At 43.6% G+C, this 26645-nt stretch overlaps 1 protein-coding gene across 2 annotated transcripts; it reads right to left on the reverse strand.

Annotated features, from left to right (window-relative positions):
• Positions 1-305: 305 nt before the first annotated feature.
• On the reverse strand, positions 306-25898 carry lrp11 (low density lipoprotein receptor-related protein 11). Of its 2 annotated transcripts, XM_088909277.1 has the most exons (9): positions 25001-25898; positions 19080-19237; positions 13674-13815; positions 10657-10782; positions 9827-10045; positions 8277-8447; positions 6819-6875; positions 3162-3266; positions 306-2039 (listed from the first exon to the last, which is right to left on the reverse strand). In XM_088909277.1, exons 1-9 carry the CDS (start codon positions 25620-25622, stop codon positions 1885-1887), a joined length of 1755 nt encoding a protein of 584 aa, XP_088765403.1. In that variant the 5' UTR covers positions 25623-25898; the 3' UTR covers positions 306-1884. The 2 variants fall into 2 exon arrangements, with proteins under 2 accessions (XP_088765403.1, XP_088765405.1); XM_088909279.1 differs by lacking the exon at positions 9827-10045 and having other exon boundaries at positions 25001-25853.
• Positions 25899-26645: the final 747 nt, after the last annotated feature.

Consider the following 26645-nt stretch of genomic DNA (forward strand, 5'->3'; position numbering starts at 1 on the left):
TATAAAATTTTGCATGATGATATTCTATGATAGCAGGTATTTTTGCAATTTTCTCATAAAGCCAGAGCTGCAATACCATGCTTAATAGGCCAATATACATTTTATATACATTTTAGTTCAGCCTGATCATACATCTGGTTGATTTACAAGGTCTCATATCTGCAGCTGAATTTTTATGTCTTTAACGAAAATTTGCATTTTAGAAAATTAATCTGACGTTGAGATAGGTTATTTAGTTTCAGATTTGAAACCACTGAACTCAGGAAAAGTTTAAACTGTTGAATTCAGTGAAAAGTCGTAGAATATTGCACATCTTTTTAATGCCCAAACACACTGACATCTCACAATTCAAAGGTCCGCTACATCCAACATTTATATTTAAAGAATTTATATTATATATATATATACCATTTAACAATAATTAGAACAGTAACAGCCCCGGCAAATGCAGCAGCTGAAAACCTTGAACAGTGAAGCAGACGGATGTGATGCTTGATGAGCAAACAGCTTGCCGAAGACGAGTACATCCGATCCACACTCTTCCGAAGTTGACTGTGTTGTCTAGAGCAGGGCTGTACTTGTCTGGCAGAACACTTTTAGGTTCCATTTATAAACCGTTTTATGTCTCACAACACTCGTCACACCTCTTTTTGATGTTAACAAAATGGAAAAAAAAACATTTTGAACTGTCAAGTATATGAGAAATAACTGATTGTTGTTTGTTGGTATGAAGCAGGTGAAAACTTAAATTACAGTAAATGTTTTATTAATGTTTACCATATGCTCCAAGCCCTTGTAAAAAACAGGAAAACGTGATTCTTTTCATACAACAGTCCTACTGTAAAGATGGTTTTAACTGCCTGTTTAACTGCTCACTGGCTCCACTTCTGTAGTGCTGTAATATTGGAAGGGGGTATAACTTCTAAATTACAAGTGAAAGTACACTATTTAATTTGTATGCATTGGACAGATCTTTCAAAGAGTTCTGTATATATTAGTCAATAAAAAACCAATCCAGATTTGTTTTCTTTCGAAGTAATTCATTTGGAAGCATCCTGCGAGAAGACGGGAGGTGTCAGGAGAATTTGGCCTGTATTTCACAAGGCTGTACCATTCAAAATGTTCCACCCTGTTACAAAAGAAGGGGAATACAGGCCAGAAACGACACTTTCAGGATATCACCTTCACTCTTTGGTCTTCACAAAAATGTACAAAATGAACTCTGATGAGCATGATGGGTGAGATGTTTATAGTATGCTGTTCAGCGTACATCAATTCTTCTTTGAATATGAGACACTGTTGTTATACTGAAGGCACAACCATGACACTATGGCACAAGCATTGAAATGCAATACAACACTGTCACGATTATAGAACTCTGTACATTTTATTTCTTAGGGCTTCGTTCAGCATTTCAAACCCGAGAATGCACCAGACGAATGTCACTCAAACTCAAACAAGGAAATATTAGGTTCTGAAAAAATTACCTTTTTTACCAAACTGCTGACAAGGCTGAAGGATGATTTGGGCAGACATACAGTAAAAAAATGGAGACGTGACAAGAGCGCGTGTTCATGGAACAGCTGCACAGTTATAAGGACAGCAGTGCTGATATTTATGGTAAGAGCTGGGTAATCGGGAGATAAACAGCTTTTCTCGATTTCCAGTTCAGCCCCCCACCACACTGTCAGCTCCAGGAAATGTACTCAAGCAGGGAGAGGAATAACCTTTATGATGATTAAAACCCGTAGCCGCTTTCGAATTTTCAGCACAGGCCGTCGAGCCTGGGGGTACAAATACGTTTTGGAAACCTCTGAGGGGAGCTATAGACCACCTCTGTGTTGCAGGCGGGGTCCTCTGTCCAGGTGGCTCTTGGTCCGGTCGCTACAGGTACATGCCGTTGATCAGGTAGTCGGACTCCTCCGAGGTAATGGGCCGTGCTTTCTTCAGCTTCTGCCGGACGAGGCGCAGCCGGCAGGCCACCATGAGCAGGAGCAGGGCGGTGATGGCGAGGCCCAGAGCCAGCGGCACCACGGCGCCTGGAGAGGGGAACAGCAGGGGGCAGAGAGAGAGAGGGCCCGCCCGGTCACGTACACACCGCACGAGGCACACGAATCAACACAGAGGCGCACAGGGCCTGGAGGAGACTGTCCCAGGGCTTTACCCCAGCGAGGGTTTAAAATCGCACCAGCAGCAGGGGAAATAAAAATTCCAGCCGGTACCTAAAGGAGAAATTTAACACCCTGGCCTGGTGGGGAACGCACTTCTACTTGTTCTCAAGTCTCATATGAATGCTTGAATCTTAAATCGCTTCTGCAATCGCTTCCGTCAAAAAAGCAACCAAGATATTCTGACAGTGGCTCGAACTCCCCACGCCAACGGCTCAGTGATTGCCTGGTGTGGCTCAGGTGCTTTGTGGAGTGCTGCATGCATGACTTGACCACGCGTGCTACTTCAGGTCTCATATGTTGAGAAGCTTGCTTTTGTACGTACAGACTAGGCAGAGGTTCTCTACTTTTAGTCATCATGTGTGAAGCACTTTTGTCACTTTATCTGGTATAATTATAATAATCATAATAATAATAATAATAATAATAATAATTCCTTACACTTATATAGCTCTTTTCTGGACACTCCACCCAAAGCGTTTTACAGGTAATGGGGACTCCCCTCCACCCCCACCAGTGTGCAGCCCCACCTGGATGATGCGCCTGTACGCTCACCACACACCAGCTCTCAGTGGGGAGGAGAGCTGAGTGATGAGAAGGGGATTATTAGGAGGCCATGACTGGTAAAGGCCAATGGGAAATCTGGCCAGGACGCCAGGGTTATACCCCTACTCTTTTAGAGAAACACCCCGGGATTTTTAATGACCACAGAGAGTCAGGACCTCGGTTTTATGTCTCATCCAAAGGACGGCGCCTTTTTACAGTATAATGTCCCCGTCGCTATAACTGGGGCATTAGGACCCACACAGACTGCAGGGTGAGCGCCCCCTGTTGGCCCCACTAACACCTCTTCCAGCAGCAGCCTTAGCTTTCCCAGGAGTCTCCCCTCCAGGACCAGTGGCAGTGGGCTGCCAGCTGTGAGTTGTAGGGTGATATGGCTGCTGGAACATGTTTTATAGAATAATTAACCACTACATCACCAGAACAACATACCTGACTCTGGGGCCGGGTGTCCACCTATGCCTTGTGCCGGTTTTGACAAGGAGATGCCACTGTCCCCTCCACTGTCCGGCGGGACATCCGGTCTGGCAGTGCGAGCTACGGGAAACAACAGGCACTTTACAAAAGAAAGGGACGAGTAAAGGTTTATTCCCTTCTGAAAGGAGAAGAAAGGAAACACAACGTTTTGGCTCTGGAGCCCTCTTCGGGTGTGAAAACATGTTTGCAAGGGAACAGGAACATGCTGATCCACAGATGTCTACTCAGATACAAGGGAGATCAGCTCAGATCACTTTATTAGCCCTGTACAATTTCTTGCATTAGGAATTTGTCATCTCACATACCCCAGCTTGCTCTCCATGAGAAACACAGACAGGGAGAGAAGCTTGGGGTCAGAGCACAGGGTCAGACATTTATACAGCACCCCTGGAGCAGTTGGGGTGAAGGGCCTCGCTCAGGGGCCCAACAGAGTAGGATTCCTCTGTTGGCTGCGGGATTGTGATGTGATGCATTAAAAAGAATGCATGTAATAGGTAACTAATAAATATTGTTTACTCAAGAAGACAACCGCAACTCATTTAACAGACTATAAAAATATACACTTAAAATAATCTGTCTTATTTAAACTTGAATAGAGCAAATAGAGCAAGACCTGCAGCTCTGGGGCTCTGGGTTCAGTTGCTGGGGTGCTCTCTGCTTGAAGCTTGTATTTTCTCCCCATGTTTCCTCCGGGTGCTCCGGTTTCCTCCCACAATTCCAAAACACACTAGTACTGTTAATTGGCTTCTGGGAAAATTAGCCCTGGTGTGAGCGTGTGTCTGTGTCTGCCCTGAGGTGGACTGGCGTCCTGTCCAGGGTGTACCCTGCCCTGTGCCTGCTGCCTTCTGGGATAGGCTCCAGCTCCCCCATGACCCCGAACTGGATTTTAGCTTCAACTGCAGAACTTACAGTAAGTGACGCAGTAACTCAGCAGTCTGCTCCATAATCGAGGTGGAGAAGAGCTGTGATTCGAACAGCGAGCTTTGATGGGGCAGCTCACTCGACTGAGGGGAACGGCAGCCCTCTCCCCCTCCTGTGTAATGCAGGCCGTGCCCCAGAGCTGCTGCAAGGGCGATGAAGGGCCGGAGCCAGGGGGGCGAAGAAGGAACGAGCGAGCGAGTCGGCACGAAATGTGACGCTCATACGTAAGTAGGCAGACACGGGCAAGACCGTGTTTTGACCCCCCTGTCCCGAGCCTCAGCACAGGAAGGAACTCACAGCTTCTGAGCAGAACGATTCTCCTCCAAAACAGAGCTGAAGGAGCTCGGTGCTACGGGAGAAGAAGGCGCAGCTAGACCTAGAGATGGGGGAGGGGGCTGGACCAGCGGGGGAATGGAAGGACACCTGAGAGAGGAGGAGCGATCGAACCCCGAACCGGCACTGACGCAGCAGGGAGAGCCGGACCCCCGCGTCACGCCATTATAGAGGGGAAGACAGGAGTCCTAGAACACATAAAGAGTGAGCAGTCATCTGGAACGACTCTACCGGGCCCCACACAGGGAGAGAAGCTGTTTTAGAGGAGAGAGGGGGCTTTCAGAAGGGCAGACGTTGATCCAGCAGTGTAAGACTTACCGAGAGGGAGGCAGTCAAAAACACAGACCTTATTCATGGAATGGAGGCAGCTAATATCGTCTGCCCTGAGGAAAAAGCCCTACTGAAGAAGGCAGCTAGTAAATGAGATGCATAAAGTGTGAGGGAGAACTACAGCCATCTGGCTGTTGCATAACCTCAGGGCTCCTTGTAAAGAAAACAGATCCATAATACAAGAGGGTATCAGAGAAGAGAGTCAGCCCCACACAAGACCATCAGACAAGATCAGGGGTTATAGAAAAGTTGGATATCTGGTCCTGGAGACCAGGTGACTCAATGCCTGTTTTTAATGACGTAATGCTTTTGTACTGTGCTGCCCCACATGACACATAATATTCTAACCGTGGTTTTAATTCTGCATTGTATAGTTTTAAAATAACATCTCTTACTTTCTGTGGTTTAACCACATTCTAATATTCTTTTTTTTTATCGCTTTATCAAGTTGCCTGCAAGATGAAAGTGATGTCAGCAGAAAAGTCTTTTTCGTAGGCAGCTGTTTTAAGGTCAGTGTTTTCCACATTATGCTTGGAATTTTATTTTTGCCACCTGCTACATTAAATGTTATCTGCCAGGTGTTTGCCTAATTGTGAATTGGGTCTATGTATAGATTTCTTTTCAGCTTCTACAAAGACTTGGCAGTTTGTGAATCCTCCACCTGTGCTATTATCTGCAAACTTCAACAGTTGACTGTACCAGAATCCTGATCAGGGATACTTCGGGAAAAGCAGTGCTTCTAACACAATTGCCTGAGGTACTCTACAAATCCTATTACCCCAATCTGAGCATTTACTCTTCATCTGTAGCATCTTTAAAAGTTTGATTATCAACTAGAAAAGAAATTTGTAAAAATCTGTCTAATTAACAAAGAAATTTAAGTATACGAGAGCTTAGACATTAAAAAATTACACGTTGATATGTCAAAAGGTATTTGCTTTACCAAATATGGAGGTAAAGCAACACCAGACAAATTAAATAACAATCCAGACAACAGACAGTTTACAGCCTGAGCTAGAAAGCTAACCTGAGTTGAGTGCAGCTGCACTGTTTCCAGTTTTTAAGCCAAGTGGAAAACTGTGATCAGTCTTACTCTGAACCCTGATAAGCTATACAGAGCACCATCAAACTCATTTAAATGTACTTCAGGAGATCTACTGTATATGTACCATTATTTATCAAAATACTCTGCACAGCCATTATATGTTTTAATGGAATTAAAACGTTACATGGCATAAAATAATAAACAGTTCTATTACATGCTATAATATTATTATTATTACTACTACTACTACTACTGAATTTAAAGAGATAACATTGTGTTTAATAACTAAACGCAATGTTATCTCGTTTAAACGATATTTTTTCTCTCTGCGGCACTAATTGGCTTCTGAAGGATTTGCATGTACTGTAAATGGAAATATGCAGTGACACACTGGAAATGTCTTTTTCCAGTTCTCTCAAACCACACTAACTCTTGAGGTAGTGAGCAGGAAAAGAACCCCGGGTGCAGTTCAGTGAGACCAGAGGCGGCCCAATCGCCAACGTCGCTCCAGCACGAGGAGGAGGAAGTGAGCACCGGGGCCTTGTGGTTTTGTGTCCCGCTGTTTTCATGCAAAAACGCTCTCCTGCCAAACTAGATCTGCGACACCATCAAACGGAGATCAGAGATCGAGCGCCTGCCCTGCCGGATGAGACTGCCAACTCCATCAAAGGCGCCTGCGTCGTGTGCAGACTCGGACAATGCAGATGCAGGTACAGTAAGTCACTCAGGCCCTGGCCACACCTGTCACTTGGGCCAAACAAATGAGCTGGACACCCCTGAAGTAATAATCATTAATAATAACTGCTTACACTTATACAGCGCTTTTCTGGACACTCCACTCAAAGCGCTTTACAGGTAATGGGGATCCCCTCCACCACCACCAGTCTGCCGAAGTGCTTGCCGACTTCTGCTGCAATTCGCTCTAATGAATGAAAACCGATCTGTCTCTCCATCTGGACGTGCATCTACATTTGTGAACTTACAAGGTTCCGACTCCACTCTAGAGGGAGGGTCCGTGGTGTTCTTTGGTACAGCTCTTCCTAAAAACATAAACAGACAAACATGGGCTTATTACTTCGGCTTTTTCCCTTTGCTCCCTGAACACTTCTGTCCTGACCCATCATGTTTCATACCCAATTAACGACCCACGTGAGTTCAGCGCACAGGTATGAAATACCACAGTTCTCAAAATTACATTTGAATCAAATCTACGTACAGTTTCAAGGTGATGATTATTTTGAATTTGGCCTCAGGTGTTTGAACATTTCACGCCATGTTTTGATGAATATTCATGGTCTACTGACTTTTTACCCCAGGTCAATCTAGATGAAACAGAATTTTGCAAGTCAAAGGCAACATTTCAGAAAGCCTTCTCACTGCCTGGTTGGCATTGCGTGATATTATTTTACTAGGGCTGAATTTCTTGGATTTTGCTGCGCGGAATGAAAATTATGCAAGGATCTGCTTTGCCACTTCAAGTGACGTGTGTATTTTTACACCTAGGCTCAGACTTTGATCTAGAAGGAAGATCATTGGAGCACTTAATGTATGCAATTAAATTTCCAAAGGAAATTCCACACTTGAAAAGTAGAGAGCAGAAGACAACCCAGATCAATTACTACCACCGCTAGAGGAAACAAGCGACATAAGGTCTGATCTACAGAGAGGGACAGGCTTGGCACAGGCCGTGAAAGAGCACAGCGGCTCACTGGGTGAGCTATGGGACTCATCCTGGTTACTGCAGCACCACGCGAACACAGAGCAGGTGACTCCCCCCAGGATGGGACTGGCCCATTGCGAGGAAGGTCCCCAACAATGCTAGTCAAAAGCAGGAAGGCAGCTTGTCCAATGACGCAACAGCTCGGTCTGCAGCAGGGACCTGAACCCACTACCTGTCCAGGGGCTCACCCACTGCTCCATTCCAAACCCTTCAGTTACATGCCTGTGATTTCCAACACTACCATCAAAATACAGTTTTAGTCAAATTTAAGCTCAAAATTCCTTTCAAAACTCAAAATCCCTACTTCAAAATTCCTGTACAGCCCAAAACAATCTAGGAGACGTCTGAAACCCACTTCGCGAAGCGGGGGACTGTCTCTCCTTAATATTAGCGTCATGTTTTGCTTTTTGAACAATGTGTCCTGTTTTTGTCTGCTGCTGTCCGGAGAAAAAAGTGGGATTACAAGGGGAAAAAAGTTTCACTCTGTGGGATTTCCCTCTCGGCTTGTTCCTTTGCTGCTTGCAAAATCCCCGCTACATGGCTGTTGGCAACGCCTGCAGAAAAAGTGCACTTTTAAAAGCACCACTGGGTTAACTGTAGGTCGAAAAGATATTGCAACTCTAACATGTGGATTTCACATGCAAGGGGTGTGTAAGATTCAATTGTGACATGTGCAGTTGCATGACTGAGGCCACAGACGTGACCGGAAGAGCTGGGGCACCTGGCTTCCTGACGCACTCGTTGACGCAGTCGGCCTCCTGCAGGAAGTTGTTCCCATTGCCTCTGCAGCCTCCGTAGATGAAATGCTTGCAGGTGCCGTCGGCCCCATCAAAATACCAGCGTGGGAAAAGGCCTTTGCAGGGACCAACAGCAGGGGGCACCAGACAGTAGTCTGCGGACACACAAACGTTATTTCTCTCACAACCAGGGTAAAACTGTTGACTGTTGTGGGTCCTTTTCCTCTCATGCAAGGGAGAGAAACAGATCCATCTCACAGTAATTGGAGGATCGGATAACTTAAAACTGAGGTGCACTGTGTACCACCTGCCCTTCCGCTGCTAGGAACAATATATTACGTTGTTGTAGTCTGCCTTCAGTGTTCAGCACACAGCGGAGCAGAAGGGAAGGCTCTGTTAAGCCATTTAAGTATTACCTATTACAGAGAATCCCTTCATGGTAAATTATCCACCATACCTACATTTCCCCATAACACAATGGGGTAACACAATATGTTCAGTTCATTTTATATCCTTGCATCAGAGTCTTATTCTGTTCTTTAATGATGACACTGTTTTAGTATTACTATTTAGTCATTTTGAGCTCTGCTATAACTCTCGTAACGATTGCATTAGAAAACAGTGGCATATAGCTGCAAAAATCTCTCAACCAATTAACAACTAAGACGACAACTTCAGTCAGCATTTTCCTGCATGTTATTAATTAGCACCTGCATTCAGTTAACCTATATGACAGTGTCATTTAATTAAAATTATATATATGTATTCCTTGTTTGAAGAAATGACATATTCATTGTGAAAGTTCAGGTATTTTCATTTTTCAACTGCAAACACTTTTCACCTTCCTTTTTGAACTCATAATATTTTAATATTTTACTTTCTACCTTCCTTTTTGAACTCATAATTTTAACTCAATTTATTTTATTTTAATATTTGAATCAATAGATGCACAGGTATAAATAAATATTGTGTGATTGAATATAGTAAAGAAGGTGACATTCTCAAAAGTGGTATTGGGAGGCTTTCAGGTCTTCCTCATTAGTAATGTTGCTTTTAGAATATATATAAAGTGAGACTGAGATAGAGAGTTTATTAATAAAGAGTAGAACAGACACATTCTTAATGAAATGCTTGAAATGTCTAAAATATGTAGTGCAATGTAAAAAAGTATCTCACTAATGTTTACAACATTGAGGTAAGCTCCTGGTGCATCTTGTGTCATTTAACACATAAAATATAAATAAATAGCACATAAATATAATATTTGTGGTATGCCTAAATGAATCTATTCAATCAAATTGTGTGTCCAGGTGGTTTCGGAGGTTTTTGCAATGTTACTGATGCTACGCTGTTGAAATGGCTATTTCCCCAGCACCCACTGCAAGGCTACTGCTTCTGTTTCGAGTGCTCGGCTCACGGAGGGCCGAGGAGAAGACGCAGGGAGAACGATCTCTAGTGCTCGCTGAACGCTAACAGGACCTCAGGGCTGTGAGGCACAGCTGACAGACCCCACCTCTCCCTCAGGCAAGCGTACCCGAGACCTCTCTGCCGTCCTGCTCTGTCTGGGTACGAGGCCGAGGAGGGGAGGCTGCCCCCCTGTTATAGGAATGGACCGGAGAATTCAGGTCTTCCACTGCCTTTCGGGGCTCCCCCAGCAACATCACCCTGTCGCCCCCGTCCTCGGAGTAGGGCGCGGTGTCCAGGCGGCCGGCGGTGTCCGAGGAGTGGCTCACAGCTTTGCGGCTTCCATCAACTAGAGGCAAAACAGAGGGCTCGCCCGTCACTCAGCCAGCGTGTCGCCAGGGAACAGCTCTCGCACGTGTTTACGCTGTCTGCTGTCTGGAGGCCAAAAGGTTCTGACTTTTGTATTTCCCAGGGTGGTTGGAGCAGCCCAGACCGCAGCAGATGAACTTGACAGACTGCGGGCCCGCAGCAGTGGAGCTGCTACCCCTCCTTCCGTCCAACTGTTTACCATCAAGGGCTCAAAATACACACCCTTCGGCTCCTCTCGTCGACTCCTACTTGGTGATTCTGAGGTAAAATGGGTTAGCTTAAAAAAAGCCTTTTGTTTTGTATATAAAAGTTTACAGTTAAAGTTATTTTATCAAGTAGGCTTTGGCTCTGTTTCTAAAATACTAAATCTGTTTTTAATAATGTTTATTTGCAGCTTTATGTTACCGATGTTGATTATATTACTGTTATTTGTTTGGGATTTTTTTAAGAAATAGGAAAAAGAAAGATATAGTACTGCATTTAAATCACTTGTAACTGCTGAAATCACTCCTAAACCGAGACCTGAGCACGAGAGGCCTCGGTGACTCAGCTCCACGAAACGTTGGTCATGCAAACCGCCGCAGTACTCACAGCTCTGGCAGAAGGCCTCATCAGACCTGTCTGGACACTGCTGTTTCCCGTCACATGCATACGTGATGTCGATGCAGCAGCCATCATCACACATGAACTGGTACCGGGAACAGCGCCCTGTACAAGCTGCAGAGAGGAGAAACATGTGCTGTGAAGCATTGCATCCAGCAGGAAAGACATCAGATGAGAAATGCCATGCAGGACACAAATGTGTCTTCGATTCCCTGCAGGCCTTTGTGCTCCAGAAGAACACGAATCATATCTTTTTGCCAAATACAACATAATGCTCTTTTATAACAGCCTCCATTATTTAATCAACTGATTGGGATAGTTTGGTGTCTGTTTTTTTTTTTGTCTGTTGAGCGATATTATACCAGAGTTAAGGTATTTAGAGTCTGGTATTCAAAGTCACATATTCACATTAACATGCAGTATCATTATGCTTCATTCATCTTGAGCACAATGTATGAAAGTGATTTTTTTTTCAATGCTTTGGAACCTAAAAACAAATCTATTCATTTTGCAATCCATTAAAAAGAGAACAAAAAATCACATCTAAAACACATCTAAAAAATAAAATGGACTATGCCGCAGTTACATTTTATTAAACACATCTATTTTGTCTGACTTAATATTTCCCAGAGGGTATTAACATTTCCTGCAGTCTGAATACTTCTGCCTCTGGCTCAGTGACCTTCATGCAGTAGTAACATTTATTAATGCTCATTTTTTAATTATGTTCCATTATGGACAAAGGCCGAGTGATCTGTAGAGTAATCTGGCTGAAATTGCTTCCTGCTCTCTAGGAAATAAGAATCTGACTCGTCACTAGTCTAGCCAAGTTAAGCATTGTACTGTTAATTATTGTTAATGGCTTAGCAATACACCACTTCTGATGTTGTCACACATCAGAATCCAAACAGCATGAAAAGAAGTTTCAGAGCACAACACCATGGTTTTGATACGTCATAAAAATGCGGTTCTGCACAAACCAAGAGGACAGTATTTAGTACTGTAGGTGGGAGACTAGTTAATCAGCCACCCCCACCTGAAAGTGTATTTAATCTCTGATGCTCGATTTCTGCTTCAGGTTTTACTTGTGCACATTTTACTTGTATTGTGGCTATCCCATTGTGCACATCGCGAACAAAAGAAGAAAATTTGTCTCTCTGCTGTCTCCAGTCTGGTTCATTTGGGGCTGCCCTGACTGAGTGCCTACAGTCTAATAGATATTGAATACCATCAAGAAATAATGATAAATAATGATACTAATACACCACGGAAAAATGAATATGCTTTCAAGATCAAAACAAAGCCATGCTAATTTCTTCCAAGTTGGATGAAGCCGAGTATTACATCCATAATTGTTCATCAACACATTTTGGTAAATGATGTTATTTTCCTGAACTCCTTTTAAATTTGAGACTCCCAAACTCCAGATATAATATGAAGTACATGTGGGAGCAGATCCTGTCATTTCAGTTCCAGATCTAGGGCTCCTAACCCGGCTCTTGGGGGACTCCTGTGTCTTTTTTGTTTTTGCTCCATGCGAGTTCTTCATGGATGGGCATTTTCTCTTTGGGGGTCTGTTTTTTAAAATGAGAAACTTTCTCATTATTCACACTTTCTCATTATTCCAATGAGAAAAAGGAAAGTGTCAGTCAGACATCATCTTAGGGGATTACAGATCTGCCAGGAGAGGCTGCCGAAACAGCCCGGATACTGGCTTGAAGAGTAGACCCACCCATACGCACTAGTGGTTGACTGAGCAATAGCTGGGGAGGGGTGTAGATAAGGGTGTTGCCCTGGTCACTTTGGGTTGGTAGACCGCAGCGGTGGGGGCAGCTGCTTCAGGACAGAGAGGTTAGTTGTCTCAGAGCATTAGGTGGGAGGGGCTGGGGTGCTCAAGACAGATCTGGCGTAGCCTGCAGGTGCATGTTAAATGAGCCCAGGGATTTTAGTTACAGAGGATTACAGAGTGGTTTGTGCAAAGGTGCCCTAAGCCACATGACCTCAGGTAGGTCTCTTCCACAGGACTCTGAATGAGAGTTGAGGTGTCCTGTCTTGGAGGAGGGACATAGGACCAATGATTGCTGTACTTTAATTGTGGGTTAAACATCTTTTTTGTTTAAGTCTTATTTTGGTGTATTTGAAGATTCATCTGGTGACTGTAGAGTATTGCTGCCTATTGTATGGTACGGTGCAATAACACTTTTCTCCAATACCACTTTTCAGTGTTCACTGATTAAGATCACTTTATTGGCCATATACAATTTCTTGCATTAGGAATTTGTCTTTTCGCATATCCCAGCTTGCTCTCCATGAGACACACAGACAGGGAGAGAAGCCTGGGGTCAGAGCACAGGGTCAGCCATTTATACTGCACCCCTGGAGCAGTTGGGGTGAAGGGCCTTGCTCGGGGGCCCAATGGAGTAGGATTCCTCTGCTGGCCGCAGGATTTGAACTGGCAACCTTCCAGCCACAGGCGCAGATCCTTAGCTACAGAGCCACTGCTCCGCCCATCAGACCTCTCTTGGAATATGGCACCACAATACATCCTTCTAAGGAAGTGAGAAAGGAATTTGTTGTTGTGCCTTCATTAATTCTCAGCAGGCTGACACCAGAAAGCTTTTTACACATTGAAAATCTTTTCTTGGCATCTTCGACTAAATCTGGAGAAATGCGAGCTTCTGTCAAGGACTCCATCGCTGCTTTTGTGGATAAACAGTGGTACATGTAAAATACTTCAGACTGTATTTGTCTGAAACCGGAGATTGGAATTTTGAAGAAAAGTCCTTTACTCTAGGTCAAAATTTCACAACAGATGTATGTAGGCTTGTTTGTTTTGGGCTGAGCCAGTACGTATGGGCATCAGCCATCAAACAGATATTGGACATGAATGATTTAATCACAACCTGAAATAACGATTCCCTAAATAACTGCAGTGTACAACGCTCTGTTCTGCAGCTCTTTAAGTGACCGCTGCACTGTTGGGGACTCTGGGGACTCTGCTGCACCTTCTGCTTGGTGCTCAGGTGGAAGGACAGTGATGGTGACGTTGTCTGAGCTCTTCTGTCCAGCAGTGTCCGTGACGGTCAGCTGGAAGCAGTACGACCCCTCCTGGAGACCACTCAGCTTCAGAACTCCGGGCTGGGTGACCTGCCCAATAAAAGAGCACAGTCACCAAGAGGCGACATGGACAGCACACTTTGACAGCAGTACTGGCTAATCGAAATGTGGCAGGCTACCCTCTCCTCAGGGGGCCTGCGAGGCCTGAGCAGATGAAAAGCCCACAAGAAAGAGAGAAAAGCTACTGTACTCAAACAAAGGTCTTCACAACTTCACAATGCACCAAAGAAACGTGCGCTCAACAACCCAGTACTACTGTACCACCATGAAACCTGTTTACCATCCAAGTCGCCTGCTTAGATCACTGAATGCAGGTCTTCTTCATATTCCACAAATTAATAAAATAACAGTTGGCGGTAAAGCCTTTAGTTACAGGGCCCCTAGCTTATGGAACAGTCTCCCACCCCATATTCAGGATGCCGAGTCAATCTCAGTTTTCAAATCCAGAGTGAAAACCTATTACTTCAGCCTAGCCTACTCACACCTTACATCATAGTCTGCTGCAACCATGGCGGCTGGTGCTGCTGTACTTGCCATTGTGTGTCTCTGTGTTGGCCCTCCAGGTAGATACATCTGTACAGTGGGTGGGTGTGTGTGTGTGTGTGTGTGTGTGTGTGTGTGTGTGTGTGTGTGTGTTTGTGTGTTTGTGTGTGTGTGTCCTACGAAGGACTGGTGTCCTGGGTGTATCCTGCCTTGCACAGACTACTTGCAGGGATAGGCTCTGGGTTCCCCCAGGGTTACGTATTGGATAAAGAGGTCAGAAAATGGATGGACAGTTCAGTTCTACTTAGATATTCTAGCTTGTCTGGTCCAAGGATTGCACTCATTATTATCATTATTATCATTATTATTATTATTATTATTATTATTATTATTATTATTATTATTTTTACTATTATTATTATTAATTCCTTATACTTATATAGAACTTTTCTGGACACTCCGCTCAAAGCACTTTACAGGTAATGGGGATCCCCTCCACCACCACCAGTGTGCAGCCCCACCTGGATGATGTGCCAGTACTCTCCCCACACACCAGCTCTCAGTGGGGAGGAGAGCAGAGTGATGAAGCCAGTTCAGAGAGGGGGATTATTAGGAGGCCGTGATTGGTAAAGGCCAATGGGGAATTTTGGCCCACTCGCTCTTCATAGTTTCAAAGTATTATTCAAAGCATAACTGATCAAAGATGGTTTTATCAAGAGCTTTTTTTATTCCATATTAATTGTATTGATCTCGTGTTTCAAACAAATATCCCCTCTGCTAAACTGCAGAGCTCATTCCTGAGTATTTTAGTGAGCAGCTGACTCTGCTGTTGATTTTTCTCACTCTGTGAGGAAAATTAAATTCTCCCATGACTAACACTTCTTTCTTCACACTTGCAGTATATTCCTGATTTAGTTATATATGCCTGCAAATAGCTACATTTTGTTTTCTGTAGCAGAGTCCTAACACTATCCCTTAGATAGATTTTTTATGTGTGATCTGTATATTTTGAGACTCTTCATGCATCTAAGATCCTGTGTCTCAAATTTCTGATTATGGTGCGACACCATTTCCATCTTTCCTATTTTCCCACATTTTATATCCAGTAATGTTGTATCCTTTACTGTCACTCCCTGCTTGTCATTTATCTGTGATTCAGTTCCATTGTAAGCACATGCTGAGGCAGGAACAGGAAGTGCCAGAGATAAAAGTTACTATATCTGGTATTTAGGTATAAGCACCTAATTATCCTCTGTGTTACTTTCCCCCAGGTTCTTATTCTGACTCAGAAACAGAATCCTACAGTAGGTGTCCTTTTGTAGCGGAGTTAGTTTGGGCATGGTGACGTCATCGCCCTCCCTGCACGTAGCAGGGACCTCAGCCGCCTGGGCTGAGGGAGGTCTCCTTTAGCTCACTCGGCTGGCTCCCTGTTGCGTTATGCCAGAGACCCGGGTTTGCGCCCAGGTGTTGGGGCCGCGGAACCGCAATGGTTACACTTTGAAGATTTCCTTGGATGCGCCCCCGCCTTTTAAGTTTTGAACTGTTCTGTAGTCCCTTGCCCCTAAGTGTCTGCTGCCTGTCTCATTTAACCCTTAATGTCTTCAGAGACAGCAACTGCAATAGGAAGACATCCAGGGCATGAGACAGCACTGCTCCTAAAATGTTCTCTAACACACCATGCCCTCAACCTAGTTTTGTTTAGAGATTAACATTTATAATTTCCTTTTCCACGGTGCAGGCAGGGTCCCTGAGAAAAACTCCAAGATGTTCCGATTTGTTTTCTATGGGAAACCCGTGCTGTGTGGGAAAACCAATGCCATTTTTTCAGAAAATGGACATCCATGTCAAAAATGAACATATAAAGTAGGACTCCACGATAAAGGAAAAGTATATTATAGGATGGGACAGATTATTTCATAAACAAGATATGTGGTTAATTTGTAAAGCTGCTTTCTAGGGTGCTTTGAGAATTCATTGAAGTATAATATTACCATGGACAAATGCCCATGACTGAACAAAAACCCCAGATCTGGTCAAATAGCCCATATTTCTGAACTAGAATGTGAACAGTAAAACTGAATTTAAATTAATCCTGGAAGACAAAGTTTTATCATAACTATCACTCAATTATGGCAGTTTTAGAGCCATCTTTTTGTTCTGCTCCAGTGTGGCTGTTGAGAAATGAGCACTCAGTGACAACACTATCAATGGAGTACTGGGACTGAGATGTGTCACTTCGTAAAGTTCAAACAAAAAGAGCATCTTTCTAGACAACCACCTAGTAGAGAACCTAGCTTTTTATTTTCTTATGATCTATTCAAACCAAAATACTGATAACGCTGGCTTTGTCTTTTTTTACACTGGACTGTTTAGTTATATTTCTGTTTCTTTTGATTTATTCATGCAGAATATCTGATGAATGTCTTCAAAATTCAGAATCTGTTTAGGGAATCCAAATAAATAAAAAGTCATCTTAAAAATTCCCTTAATTATAAGAGATAACAGCCATGCAGGACGCAAAGAGCTGATATAAAATGTGAATACATGAAAAGCTGCAACATTGCCATTGAACAGTCCTTTGATTAACATCAAATATTTTCCCTCATCACTGAAGTCATGTGTGTTTTCACTCAGGGAGTGTGTAGTGTGATTCTAACTGTTTATGTGCTTAGTTTCATTATTAGTGGGTTGTAAAACCAAGCATTCCTTTTAAAACAGGAGATTTTAATTTCAATTTAATTTAATTGGTGACAATCACATATTAATGTTTTAAAGTGGTTCAGAGTAGTAACTTAACCAATGATAGTATTACATATATATAAGATATGCAAAGTTTATGACTGTAATGACTGTATGAAATGTAACATACGAAGGCTACAAACAAGAAATGACCACATACTGTACTAGTAGCGCACTGATCAAAGGACTTCATCACCCCTTCTCTTAAGGGCTCCTAGGCAATCAACCAGTGGGTCTGAGGAGCAAACTGCAGAAAGAGTCTCCTGTTCTCAATCCCGAATAAGCTCGATCACCCCAATCACCCGTGTCCAGGACACGTCTCTTCTAACAAGGCAACGCAGCCCCGTCCAGGGCGTTCAGAGACGACGGGAGGGAGAGAGGCACGTCTGCAGCGGGCTCTGCACCGCTCAGAGAGTCCAGCCTGACTGACTGCCCCCCACCCGCCTGGCAGCTCTCGGCCACAGCTGGCTAGCGACACGACTCGCGCCTGAACTCACGACCGTAGCTCAGTCTGTTCTGGAGGGGTTCAAATCACCCAGCAGGACAAGAAGACTTGTTAAAAGCTTTGAACACTGCAATGAGGAAATCAAAACACTGATAAAAATATAACTGAACTGTTTCCATCGACTGGTTGTTGTGTTTTGCAGTACATGGCTCTTCAGTTTGGACAGTAAGGAGCACTGACGTTATCCATCTCTCACCTTGATTTCACAGGAGAGTATTAACACAATAGGGCCTCTGTCCTTGAAAGAGGTTGTAATGTAATAGCTTCTTATCTAAACCCTTGCAGCATTTTCAATCTGTCCTTTTTTCCACATGCAGGTCCTACTCTGCTTCTGAGCCCAGCTGTATCTTAACCAAACACGCTGCATCTGTTCTGATTACTTTAAAGAACCTCCTCAATTTGTCATGAGCATCACACCTTTTATAACAAGGATTAGGTCTTTACCTACCCAGTCTGTATGCTTTAATACTGAGGTATGATAGCACTTTGAGATTTCTTAAATTAGTGCTTTTCTTTCAGAAATTCAGTCATTTACATGTAATTCTAAATACCCAAGAATTAGATTATTCTTCTAAATGCAATCTTATCCAACAGAGTCCTATAAGTTAATTACAAAATAGTTTGACTCTGTTTTTTTTTTGACTCACCTCAAAGGCATGAATCCACTTTATAGCTTTTAAGTCAACAAATGCTTACTATATGTGTAGACCATATTTGTAACGTTTTGGTAAATGTTTTTAATGTCATGTTACGAGAGTTGTTTTGCGAGCGTAATTTTTTCTAGCATGTGGATGTTAGAACTGACCTACAAATTCAGTTTGTTGTGAAAAATATAAAATTTCCACTGTGGCGAATGTGTCCTCTGTTTCTGGAGAGCGACCTATGGCTTAAAAAATAAAGTACGTTTTAGTACAAACTGTCACACGATCCCACATCGGGCTCAATGTGGAAACAATTCTCGGACAGCCTAATTCTACTGGGCAGCTCTGTAGTTTCGGTGACTCACCACAATGCCAGGTAAATGGACACTTGTTTATTCAGCTTCAGATAATGTTTTCTTTACTTTAAAAAGGTTTAGGACAATACCATGAGGAGCCTATTTTTACACAGTGTCTTCTGATTATCATCCTGAAAATCTTGTTGTGAATGAAACGTTCACTTAATTGGTCTCTTTCACCCCTTTCCAAGTCTTTGCCCATTGAGGATTAGAAGTTACCCATAAAACAGGGTGGAGTGCCAGACCAGCAGGACAAAAAACAAAATGGTGTGTCAGAAAACACAAACCATACTTAGCAAAACGTGAGAAATAAACCCGGAAAATGCTACTGAGAAAGAAGAACAAAAAAGTGTTCAATTTTGTCCATCCTTAAAAAAGCAAAGGACAGAGACTACAGGCACGGAAAGGCAATTGATCTCATCCCACTCGTATGGCCTCTAGCAGCTCATTGGCCCAAGGTTCAAGCCAGCCATGCAGGAATGCATAAAATAGCAATGCAGTAATTGAGGAAGTGGCAGGTGCTTGTTCCTATCATGAGGCATATTGAAATGACCTCTGTCAGCTCCTTACCTTGGTATTTCCAGAGGGATCACCTTGCAGTAAAGTCCATTCGTAGTGTGTGATTCTGTGATCGTCAACGCTGTCCCTCCCGTCCAGAACTGCCCAGTCCGTGGGCAGCTGTATGACCACGTCCTGCCCAGCATCGCTGCGGGGGGGCTCATCACCGTCTGCGTGGAAAAACAAGAGAGAGAAGCCCCATCGATCCGCTCCACTGTACTGTCAAAACACTTCGGGATCCTCCGGGTCGTTCTTACTTATTGATCCCCTGCTGGAGGTCATCTGCTGTGTTGGGTGCTTAGGAACCTCTTTATAGATAGATAGATAATACTTTATTAATCCCGTAGGGAAATTGATGGACTATATTTGGTCCTCTGGGATTTGATAGATACAAGAGGACACTTAAAAAAGCCCAAAGTTCTGATCCTCTTAAGGCAAATCTAATTGATAAAATTAAGTAAAATTTAGGATAGGAAGTAATTTACTTTCCAAAAAAAAACTTATTTTTTGGTACTGAGGATCTAGTCCATGATCTTATGGGTCACTACAGACTCTCTAAGGGCAATCTGTAAAACACAGGGCATCAAATTTGTGTTAAAGCCGCGCGGTTTTCAGCTGTGTGCATCACACCAGAAAAACATTTCTGTATGACACACCAACAAGAGTAATCATTATAAAAAGAACAGGGTTATTACATGTGAAACTCATATTAGCCTGAAATATGACTCACACACATTTGTGTCCCCTGAAAGAAGGATCACAAAATTTCAAGTTAATCTTTCCAATAGGTTTTGGGATTGAACAGTTAAAGTGGTCGCTTTTGGACATATCTGTCCAAAAACATGAAGCATAAAAATACTTGTTAAAAAAATATACCCAAGTTTCTGTCAAGACACTGCTACTTGTAATCGACACATAGTATAGCCACAATTTTAATATAATTTTAGAGCTTTTTGTATGCTCCGAAAGATTAAATCCTTTCAACAATGTAATGGTTAGAATGTATGAATATTCATCTTTATTATTTAAAAAATAAGAGCTTAAAACTTTCAAAGGTCTTCTTTTTCATTTTTTTAGTATGCTCTACAGACTCTGCTATATGAAAACAGAAAATTAGTTGTTCAAAAGCTCTGACCAATTGTGGTGTCATTCGTCACATGCAAGAAACTCAAAACTTGGTTCTCGATTCCTGACAAACACCAGTTAATTGACAGCCCTGACATTCATGCCAGTGATCCAGTCACCGGGGGACTATCAAAAGCACACACCTGGTAAAAGAACTTCAGCAGCAATTAGAGCGCTGAAAGAAAATAGCTGAAAGTTTGGTTTACAGACACGAAAGTAGTTCTACAGTATTAAAGACGTCTATGTAATCAAAAAAAGATTTCTACAGGTTTAAACAGAAATACTGTTGCTACGACCCCTTCAAAATGGATTCCAATAAACAGTTGCGAGAAGTTTGAGAGCTATCTCAGCAAAATTAGTTCTAAAATTCCCTTGCAGATCATAAACTGTCCTCGTTTTGTAAACAAGTGCAAGAATCCCTTAAACTAGAAAAATATGTTGGGTGGAGCGGTGGCTCTGTGACTAAGGATCTGCGCCTGTGGCTGGAAGGCTGCGGGTTCAAATCCTGCAGCTGGCAGAGGAATCCTACTCCATTGGGACCCTGAGCAAGGCCCTTCACCAAGCTGCTCCAGGGCCCTGTATAAATGGCTGACCCTGCGCTCTGACCCCAAGCTTCTCTCCCTGTCTGTGTGTCTCATGGAGAGCAAGTTGGTGTATGCGAAAAGACGAATTCCTAATGCAAGAAATTGTACATGGCCAATAAAGTGATCTTATCTTATCTAAATATTCTGTTCTTGATAATTTTTTCTGAGAAGCATTCCTTTGTTCTTCAGGATGCTGCAGAAGGTTTCCATTGGAACAAACATAAAGCAAATGTGCATCCATTTGTCTGAGACTATAACAATGGAATTCATCTTGAGTATGCATCACTGTAACTTCAGACTGTATGCAACATGGCAGTGCACCTCTTTCAAAGATGACTGAGGGAAATTCTATATGATCTAACATTCTTTCATCCACCCAGAGCATTTATTTCTAATAACATTCCAATGAAACATGCTGTTTCTTTAAAATTTCATTATAATTTCCAGAAAGATGTCGTATTTAAGTTTGTTACGCCAGCTTTTTTCCCCACTTAGCAATTCACTGATACATACAATCTGACTGGAAGTGCCTGTACAGCTGTAGGTGATGGTGCAACCAACTGTCCTTATAAGTTACATACTGTAATTAGTTGAATGGGAGTCCACCTGTGTGCAGTTATGGTTTTGCACATGAGTTCAGGTTAAATCCACCCATCTCTGAGAGGTCCCACAGTTGAAGAACATTCAAAGCACCTATCAGTGGACAGGAAAAGACGTTTTCCAAGGCACTGAATATCCCCCAAAGCACAGTAAAGTCCATTATAAAGACATGTAGAAAATATGGCACAACCGTGAATCTGTGCAGAACAAGGTAGAAGAGCACTAGTCAGGGACCTCACCAAGAGGAGACAACTCTAAAGGAATTACAGTCTTCCACCGCTGAGATGGGAGAAACTGTTCCTATGACAACAATTTAGAGGGATCTGTAGAATTGTGTTTTTAACTTTAACATTACAGACTATTTTGTTTTGTTCAATGGCAAAAATTCACAACTTTAAATTTGTTGTTGAACCTTTTCAGGCGTCGAGGCTCAACAGGAGAAACATTTGGTTTCTTCTTTCTACTTTTCAGCCTGAAATTAAACTTTACTATTTACTTTGCATCAAAAAGAACACAGAGCTCCTAATTTGAACATTGTGTATGACGGCATTCATAACGTATAGGAAGTTTAAAATGGTAATATAGTCCTGTTGGGATCCCAGGAGAATAAACATACTCCTCTTCAGGTAAGTAAACATAGTAACAAAGTGTGTTACATTGTTCAGGAGAGGGAGATAACTAAGATTGAGATTGAATTAAGGTTCAAGCATTAAAAAAGAAGTCTGAGCACCTTTCACTAAGCCTGGAACAGAAGGAGATTTTGGCTGCCTTAATGGTGGTAGGTCTCGATAGGTCTGGTGATGCTGTTCATAGGCCTGTAGATGCACAGTCAGTCCTGTCTTCCCCCAAAATGACTCACAAAACACATTGTTGTAGCAAAATTCCCTGCTCACGTTTAAAATGAAAAACCGATGTCACTTGAGTCGAGATAATAATTTTCACGCCTGTCATTCTCGCCCTCACGCTGCCTGAGGGACTATCCCTCCCGACATGGGGTTATGACCAACAGGTGTTCTTCAGTATAAACACTCAGACCTGTCGGAGCTCTGGGCTCTGTATTTGAGCTTCGACACTGAGCCTCTCGTCCCACAGCGCCTTCCTTGGCTCTGACCTTCGCTGGCCTCATTGACGGGTCTCTCCCTATGGCTTGTTGTCTGCCGGTGTCTTCCCAGCTTTGGACTCAGACGACACTTGACCACGACTCCCGGGCTCGCCCTCTCTGCAGACTGAGCGCCCCGGCTCCCCAGCTAGCCCCGCCTGCCTGCGAGGTTACTCGGCTCGCCTGTCAGCGAGCAGCCTGGTCCCTGTAATAACTCGGAGCTCCTGGTTTCCCTGTGAGCCACTCGCAGGTTCCCCAGCTCAGCTTCCTCTCGCAGGGCAAGTGGGCTCTCTCACGTTCCTGGATCGCGCTACGAGTCCTGCCTCAGTGGCACGCCATTACAACATTATGACTAAATTAAAATGATACCTCTTAAAAAAAGTATTTTTCTAATCATTTGTATATGAGGTCTTTAGCTCTTTGATTTTACTCTCGGATGAAAGCAGAAATTTCTGCAGGCGGAAATATCAGAGCATTTTGCTTGTATGTCAGACAGAAGCGTCTTCTATACTGGGCTTCTCCTGGAATCTCTTCTCGGCGGGTGAGTAAGAGTTTGTCTCAATATATTTCCTTCAATACAATTTGTGGTGCAGCATATCCTTTTTTTAACCTTGACATTATCATGCAGTGTGGATACAGATGCAGATTTTTATGCAGAAGAAAGATGTGCCAAAGTAAGTCCTTCTGCGTCACTCAAAAAAAGGTTTAAATACCCCTTGCATACACATAATCTGTGCCTTTTAACTGAAGCAACATAAAAATACACAGATGGTAAAATCATACTTTGAGCCCAAACCACAGTCCACAAGAGAACCAATCTATTACCCTTGAAGACCAGTCATCGATGGTGTAGGATTTGTCAGCAAAAACATCACTGCAGCAGACTAATTAAACAGCTGCTGATGCCCTACACAAGGAAGCAACACCTTATCTATTGTATTGCTAAGCTTAGTAACTCTGGCCCACAGCACTGCAGTCTTTTCCAGGCACCCAGTCTGTGCAGAAAGTCAGAGTACTGGGGTACTTTTGCATATGACGTACAGGCAGTTGACTCTGGATCTGACCCCATATGAGGCATACACACTTCTGCCTGCCCAGATGAACAAACCCCCCCCACCCCCCACCCTAGGACATTATCAAACTGGTTACCAAAAGCTGAGAGGGTGACAAGTGACATGCTCCCCAGACACCATGAGCCCTGGCATCCACAGGGCTGGCTGAGGCCGCGATGGATATTAGGAGCAGCCAGGCCCCTCAGTACAACAGCTAGTATGGTGCTGTCAATTCTAGTTTGCAATCTTCCATTAACTATATGTGTGGCCTTGCTCCAGGACCATTGGTAGGGTCGGACTGAGTGGATGTGACAATCCTAGAGGACACTTCCTGCACCAAGGTACAGCAGGGGCACAGCAGGAAAAACAGGAAAGTGTCTGGCAGGGTATGGCGAAAAGCCATGGATCAAATGGATATTTAGTTATAGGGTGGTGGAAGGTCTCAACTACATGTTTTCTCAACTCTGTTTTTTCCAGACATGTTTAAGTATCTCACAGTAATGCTGAGCCTTGTTTGTTTTTTTTTCTGCCAGTGATCTCTGGGGCCTACAATCCTAAAAGCCTCCTGACGTCATCCATCAACTCACAGCTCAAATCATGTCAACCCTTTCCTTTGATTATCACCGGCTTTCTAAATCCTGCTAAACCCACCAGCATCACAGTCACAACGTGGACGGAGTCCAGAAATTAGTCAATTTCTGCTATTACTGCCTTGAGTAATGATTTCAGACAGTAGTTTCACAGTGCAATCGTTCCAGTCTTTGGGACACGAGACTCGGGCTCTGATCTGCCACGAATGGATTTTCTGCTTCAGTTTTTATTTTCATCAGTTGAATCTTTTGGGGTCTAAATCCTATGCTGGGAATACTCTAATGTAAGAGCATATCTTTACTGAGCGCCTCCACCACAATATGGACAGTAAATAAGGCCATCTAGACAAACTGGACAACTGATGGACTGGGTCACTGCACAACAGGAAGTATGATCGTGTCCCATTATGTACACTTCAAGAAGCTTTTATTTGAGAAAGACATAATGTATTCAGAAAGAAAGAACGTCCATCCCTCTTCACTTAAAAATGCCTGAGGATTTGTAATTTCTGTGCAATATTAAGTGTTGTTTTCATATTATCAGAAAATATTGTACTTTGGCATGAATTACCGGGTATGGATATGCACAAAAGTTCCTTTCCAGACATTAGAAGCAATTTTAGAATTCATGTTAAAACGTGAATTACCGAAACACCCAGTTCACTCTATGCAGATAATACTGCCAGGCACACTAATTTACTGTAGCACCTTAATTTAATTAAGGTTTTCAGCCTCAGTACTCCCTCCAACCAAGTGTTTTTAATACTCGATTTCAAACACATAAGCATTTTACCAGTCGACTTCAAAAGACAGTGATATTCAGTATTACAGTGTAGGCTACATACATTTGCTTAACTGGTCAAAAGGAATAAGAGTAACTTACCTTCTATGGCTGAATCGTCCTCTATGGTTTTGACACGGGGTCCCCCTCTTGAACTCGGGTGTTCCGGAAGGTCCGAATTCGACCCGCCCGCAGCGGGGCGCAGGGTCGCGTTGTAAACGCGGCTGTAGCTGTTGTAGCCTTCCTGCAAAGAGAACTTACAGATATTCCTGCCCCGGTAAGTGCAGTTAAATAAGAAACAGCTGAGACTCTCTTCCGACCTTCCCCGCTCTTGCTCCGCGACTGCGACGGTGCAGTGGGGATCGGAGCAGCAGGCGTGGAGGCAGTCTCTCCAGCTGTACACTCGGGCCGGCGCGGTCAGGAAGGTGGCTCCCAGCTCAATGGAGTCCCTCGCCCTGATGATGTAGTCCTCTATGGCGTTGTAGCTGTTCAGGCACTCGTCCCCTGTCCCGTCTTCCCTCCTGTGCTCCTGGTCCTGCTGGAGCTGCTTCCGAAACTCCTCCAAGAGCTCCTCTACCCCAGACAGCTGTGATTTCAAATCCGATATCTGGGAGAATTTGGCCCAAACGCACTGGCCGGTGAAAAGCAGCGTCACACAGAACAGCAGACGGTGGTACTGCGGAGATGCAGGCGACCGTGGCATATTTGCATGTAACATTTTCATGTGGTAATCAGAGGTTCCCCGGAAAGTAATCTTCACCTCTTCATCATCCCTGAAGGTCAAATCGAGCTAAATAAATAATAAAAAAAGAGGACCACTCGCTCTTTGTTAAAACATGACGTCTTGCACTGTAAACACAGCCCCAGATGCGCGACGCACCGTGTCGTCCACGGTCCTCTGTGTAAACCCTGCTGTGCGCTACCTTGACGGTAACATGGTGGCCCTGAGCAGCTCAGCACTGGCGAGGACAGACAGCTCCATCCAGCGATGGAAGAGATCGCAGACCCATGACGTCATTAGCGTGCAAAATGCGGAATCGGTCGCACTCGCCCGCTGTCTTTCGTTGCCTGACGCCCGCACTGTAGTTAAGTACCCACCGTGTAGTGTGTGATTAATAGACTGTTTCCTGCACAATATAATATGTTAAAAATACCTTTTCCCTGAAAGTAATAGGAATATAAATTTGATCAAATTACATGTATTAATTCAGTTTTATAAAGAAGTAATATTCAGAAGTAGGAATACCTTCTCCACTACTGAAACGTTGTGTTCTCTTTCTTCTTTTTTTCAGCAGGGAATAAACCTGTTACTTGTTCCTTTGCAGCCTACGCATGCTGACGCAGCTACCCACCTGAACTACTAGGAATACCTTCTACGTGTATAGATTTGGCAAAACTGGACGGATAAATTAAAAAAAATAAAATAAACCTTACACTTACATAACGCTTTTCTGGACACATCTCTCAAAGTGCTTTACAGGTAATGGGGATCCCCTCCACCACCAGTGTGCAGCCCCACCTGGATGATGCTCCAGTACGCTCCCCACACACCAGCTCTCAGTGGGGAGGAGAGCAGAGTGATGAAGCCAGTTCAGAGATGGGGATTATTAGGAGGCCATGATGGGTAAAGGCCAGGGGGAAATTTGGCCAGGACACCAGGGTGACAACCCTACACTTTTGAAGAAACCCTGGGATTTTTAACGACCACAGAGTCAGGACCTCGGTCTTGCATCTCATCCGAGGGATG

The sequence above is a fragment of the Atractosteus spatula genome, chromosome 2 (genome assembly GCF_055471065.1).
Source record: "Atractosteus spatula isolate fAtrSpa1 chromosome 2, fAtrSpa1.hap1, whole genome shotgun sequence".
In the NCBI taxonomy this organism is placed as follows: domain Eukaryota; kingdom Metazoa; phylum Chordata; class Actinopteri; order Semionotiformes; family Lepisosteidae; genus Atractosteus; species Atractosteus spatula.